Source organism: Folsomia candida, unplaced genomic scaffold, assembly GCF_002217175.1.
Source record: "Folsomia candida strain VU population unplaced genomic scaffold, ASM221717v1 Fcan01_Sc010, whole genome shotgun sequence".
Classification (NCBI taxonomy): domain Eukaryota; kingdom Metazoa; phylum Arthropoda; class Collembola; order Entomobryomorpha; family Isotomidae; genus Folsomia; species Folsomia candida.
In genome coordinates, this window is record NW_019091202.1 from 3,505,145 (window position 1) to 3,510,380 (window position 5,236).

Below are 5,236 nucleotides of genomic sequence, written 5' to 3' on the forward strand. Positions count from 1 at the left end.
CTTGGCAATTACTGGTATGCTGACAGGTCCTACAATAAATAGTATAGCCGTTTAAATTAATGAGCTTGTATTATATTTTAGGCTGTGTTTTCCATGGAGTTGAAATTAGGTAGATTTATGTCATTAAATTCATACAGAAATACAAAATCACAAAAATAATGTATTCGCAAATATATATGCATTCACGTCCACCTTATTACATTAAAAAAAACTGCTAAACAACCTGTGCCTCACAAATTGTCCCTATGTGAAACTTACTTAAAAAGTGGACATTTGTGTAATATGTACATAAATATGTACAGTATGTCACTTTATTGTAGATGCAAGGCATCCATGCTTTACATAAATCACAAATACTCCACAACGGGTTAATATTTCAAACTAGTTTTCAGACCAATTATTAACAATATTGTATACTACATTCGTGCAAAATTTCAAATGAATTGGGCTACAACTGATAAAATTATAGATATTTAAATGTCAAAAAGTTGCAAATTGCACGCCACAAAATTGTAGATGCAGCTGAGTTTAATTACGATAACGACCCATTATTTCAGGCTACATACAAATTTTGTTCGGGAATGTTTATTTTGGGTAAGAACAGTTGTTTATATTGTCAATAGAAAATATTTTTTAGAAATTTTATTCCAATATGGTACGTAACAACGAGGTCAATCTAGAATTTCGGGCGGAAAATGGCGTGAGTTATAAAAAAAGGGCTCAGTTGTGGAAAAATTTTCGGAAAACATGAAATTTCACAAAATAATGTCCAAAAAAAGGAAATGGATCGAAACTCTTTTGAACCATCACGATCGGGGTCAAAAACGCAGTACATCACCATGTGATCACACGAAAATTATAAGAACGGTGAGGATGGTCCTCCTCTGTTCACCCCAAATATTGCGAGAAGTGTTCAAAGTGACCTTTGCACTGATGTCCACCTATAATCGATTATAACCAGGCAGATATTCGCTGAATTATCGGGAGATTTGTCAAAATAAACACCATAGATTTGAATAACAAGCCCCAAGTAATCCTTAGATTTGGGAAGGCAGAACTCAGGATGTCCGCTTGTGACAGGAAAAAATTTGTCTTCCTAGATGAGACCGAAAATCAGCTCTCTGGTTCAAATGAAGTGACCAGAGTGTGGTGGAAGCAAATCGAAAGTGTGAAGAATTGATTTCTGGGGATAATTGTTAAAAATAGAGGTGTCAAAGAAATCTTGGCTGTGGGCACACTTAGTATGTGGTGTGAAACTTTCGAATTCTTGCCGAAATGCAATGGTTTGAGGCAGTTTCCGTTAGAACGGGATAGTAGCATTGAAATGCGTCGTTGACATCATGGCAAACGAGGCTAATCTTGATTTGATAAAAATAAATCTTTGTTGATTTGAAACAAAAGCGGACTTTGGTCAGAGATTTTTCTACCAACATGGCGAATATTATATAAATATTTAAAAAATCTGCTCAAAATGCTTCAAGGGTAGTGGAATAAAGGTGTTAGGTTGGGGTTTTCAATCCCCTGGCCTCAATCCGATCTAGCATTTATGGGGAACCCTGAAGCCAGGGTTACAAGTGATATATATCACTGAGTGAGATTTAGTGAGATTTAATGATTTATATCATTTATCTCAGTTGGGGCTGAGTGAGAAATATGAGAAATAATCAGATAAACTTGTAGTTCATAACCCCGTCCGCTAGGTGGCGCTAGTGCATGGCTCATAAATCTCACTATTTCTCATATTTCTCATGTCTCACTATTTCTCACTATATCTCAGTGAGATGAGATTTATGAAGGTGAGATGAGATTTCTGCAACCCTGCCTGAAGCGTCCATCGTCAGAACGGAAACCGACAAATGCAGCTTCTCCGAAAACCATAGTCACAAAAGAGTGGTGTAAGATCGACCAAAGTGTCACTGATAGATTGGTAGATTCATGGTTAAGACGAATTCAAGCCGGTATTGACGCCAAAAGTACGCCAGCTACATATTGAACGAGCTATTCAGCTGCATCTACAATTTTGTGGCATGCAATTTGCAACTTTTTGAGATTTAAATATCTATAATTTCATCAGTTTTAGCCCAATTCATTTGAAATTTTGCACGAATGTAGTATGAAATATTTCTAATAATTGGTCTAAAAACGAATTTGAAATATTAACCCGTTGTGGAGTATTTGTGATTTATATAAAGCATGGATGCCTTGCATCTACAATAAAGTGACATACTGTATGTGATTCTGTTAAATTGGTCTAATTCTTTCACCTTTACCACATTCATATGTAAATTCAAATGGCATGGACAGTCAAATACAATAAAATTAACATTTTACGGTATAATTTTGAATAAAACTGTATGTAATGATCACTTGTTGTGTATATCCAGTGCACAAGTTTAAGCATATTTATACCCTCTTTATTTCGTTGGTCTATTCTACAACATTGGTGTAAAATGGGCATTTATATTTCCACCGAAACCCAAATCCAATAATATTTTAATTTGAATCTAAATAATAACCCTCTTATTAATCAAGTTAAATACTAATAACATCTACGATTTTTCGTAAACAAAAGTAACCAACTTGGGAATCAGTGCTTCAGTCGAGTAGAATTCTAAAAGTAAAATTGTCACGACGTGTTACTTTTCATTTCTTTTCAAGCTTAATTATTATGGCAGTCAAATCACCTGAAAAAATTAGGCTTAACGACTCAAAAAATTTTACAACTTATTAGCTCACCCTGCGTAGCACGGGAGCTATTGAATTCCTCTTGTCCGTCTGTCTGTCTGTCCGTCTGTTAACAAGTTTTTTGCATCAATTGATGCTATTTAAAAATCCCCTTGACAATTAATGAATAAGTTAGGCGCACCATTGGTATTGAACAAACCGAATCGAATTTTTTAATAAATTAATAGCACCGTTGATATCTAACAATCGGTAACACAAAATGATGCGAAATAATTGAGAGAAGGGATGCAAAACGCACCAATAGTGCAAAATATCCGGGAGAAATGGTCATACAATTTTGACAAAGTTTTCAAAATTATGTATCGCGGATGGTCGCTAATGCTGCAGTAACGGTGCAACGGCTAGCCGTTTTTGTTGCACCATGGGTGCAAGAATATATACGAGTTATTATCTATTTTGCCGGCTTATTCCGCACCTTCGGTGCAAAGTTCTGTCTAATCATCATGACAGGGTGAGCTGCTTCTAACGTTACTACGGTTTATTACAGTTGGATAGCTAAATTTTACGCACATATATACAAAACAGGTTTAAATAAACAATAACATTCAGAAACACAATTCTGCAAAATTCATAGCGTACTTCATTCCTCTTTCAGCAATGTTTACGGACATACGAATAATTCCCACCGTTGTGCGATGTCCGACGGGTCCAAGGGGGCCAGTTCCAGATTTCTACCCCCGTTTCCCGAGGTAATGCTACAAATCGGAAATAAATTCATGAAATGACTAAGAATTGAACCTTGTTTCAAGGTACACCGAAATTTTCTAGTGAGTTATATCAAAACATTAAGCAAAAAATTAGGAATCGCATGACACTTATCTTTCCGTTGAATGGCCCCTTTGAAGCAAAATATTGTCAGCGACGTTCAATCATAGAATTCATTTTCTTTGGGGGGCACGTGACCCCCCCCACCAATATTTTACTTCAAAGGGGCCATTCAGCGTAATGATGAATGTCATATGATATCTAATTTTTGGCTTGATTTGGTGATGTAACTCGCTAGTAAATATTTGTGCAGCTTGACAAAAGGTTCCATTGTAAGACGCAGCTGTACCCAGTATTTCGCAGACTACTGCGCCCGGTTGAATTGTAATCGCGGTTGTATATATTCCAGTGATTGGTACCGCTCACTCGTACCACGAACCAGTAGGCGTCGCTAGATACGCCTAAATGAAGATAAGGTGCTGTTCCATTTGTGTGCATGGAATGCTGCCACGCGTTTGATCCACTAAGTGCTGATCGAATTATATACGTGGAAGTCAAGGCTATGTTTCGTTGAGAAATATAATTTTAGTAGAAACTCTTCCTGGGTAAATCAATTGAATATGTTATGCAAATACTTTGGAATTCCAGCCTCCACACTTCCGCTATTCCGCTGCAATTTGGTCCGATATGATACGTTTGTATTTGGGTGAAATCGGTAAGGTAGCCGTTATACACGTCTAACACCTGCGTACATAATCATACAAGCGATCAAGTAAGGGATGGTCCATAAATTATGTCACGCGAGAGGAGGGGGGCGGGGTTAATGGCCATAATGATATGTTACAAAAGTTAAAAGGGTAGGGGGGTCTAAAAAATCTCGATTTTTGCGTGACATAATTTATGGATCGATACTAATGCGGTTGCGACTGCAGTAAAAATTAATTTGAATGTTTAGTGAACACCAAGAATTTATATACAGGGTGGTTTATGTCAAGCATATATAAATAAAATAAATATATAATTTTAAGGATTTTAAAATCCTGTTTCCACCCATTCTAATGAGGGTCAGAAAGATTCAGGACTTTTCATAATCTTAGGTAATCCAGTAAAGACTTTACTGTAACGTATTTATCGGCCATCTATGTACGTAGGTCTTTACCAATACAACTAATTGTTCATCAATTAAGTATAAAAAGTCTGTCTTGCCCAAAGTAGGGTTATTAGAAAATCAGATGATAATTAATAATCTGACCATAAATACTCAACGCAGGAAATGTTTTTATCAATGTCCAAAGCACGTTTTGGGTTACCATGATTATGTTCAACATCGACAATATGTATAAACTATTAATTTTCCATTTTATGTAACAATTTGAAAATAGATTCTTACCATATTAGCCTGAACGTTAATAAGCATTTGAGGCGTGCCATTGATAATAGGGGGCAAAGTTGTTGTTATTGTAGTTGGGGTGGTAGTTGTAGTTGGGGTGGGAGTTGTAGTTGGGTTGGTAGTTGTAGTTGGTGCGGTAGTTGTAGTTGGGGTGGTAGTAGTTGGTGACGTTGGACTAAATAGTTTTAAAACAGTCGGTAAATCATTAAAAATTACGGCCTTATCATGAATTGGTTAAAAGAGGTTATAAGATGCCAGAAATGTTATGAATTTATACGGACCGACTTTTCAATGTACTACATACATCTTTTCTTAATGAGTATCATATTTGCTTTGTCCGTAGAAAATCTGTCCTGTATTCATCAATTTCGACACATGTATGTATCAAATTTAATA

The 5,236-nt window shown here is 36.1% G+C and overlaps 1 protein-coding gene across 1 annotated transcript; it reads right to left on the reverse strand.

Moving 5' to 3' along the window:
• Positions 1–3,256: 3,256 nt before the first annotated feature.
• On the reverse strand, positions 3,257–4,999 carry LOC118436839. The gene is made up of 4 exons (XM_035855477.1): positions 4,841–4,999; positions 4,086–4,194; positions 3,800–4,010; positions 3,257–3,440 (listed from the first exon to the last, which is right to left on the reverse strand). The coding sequence occupies exons 1-4, from the start codon at positions 4,865–4,867 to the stop codon at positions 3,347–3,349; spliced, it is 441 nt and encodes a 146-aa protein (XP_035711370.1). The 5' UTR covers positions 4,868–4,999; the 3' UTR covers positions 3,257–3,346.
• Between the last annotated feature and the right edge of the window lie 237 nt (positions 5,000–5,236).

Bases quoted from the DNA above. Each gene is read 5' to 3' on its own strand.
- LOC118436839 (XM_035855477.1), bottom strand. From the start codon at position 4,867: ATGCTTATTAACGTTCAGGCTAATATG. The intron at 4,011-4,085 runs GTATTTGCATAA...AACGAAACATAG, and splicing joins GTGGAGGCTGGAATTCCAAA to CCTTGACTTCCACGTATATA. The intron at 3,441-3,799 runs GTACAGCTGCGT...TCCGATTTGTAG, and splicing joins AGTAGTCTGCGAAATACTGG to CATTACCTCGGGAAACGGGG.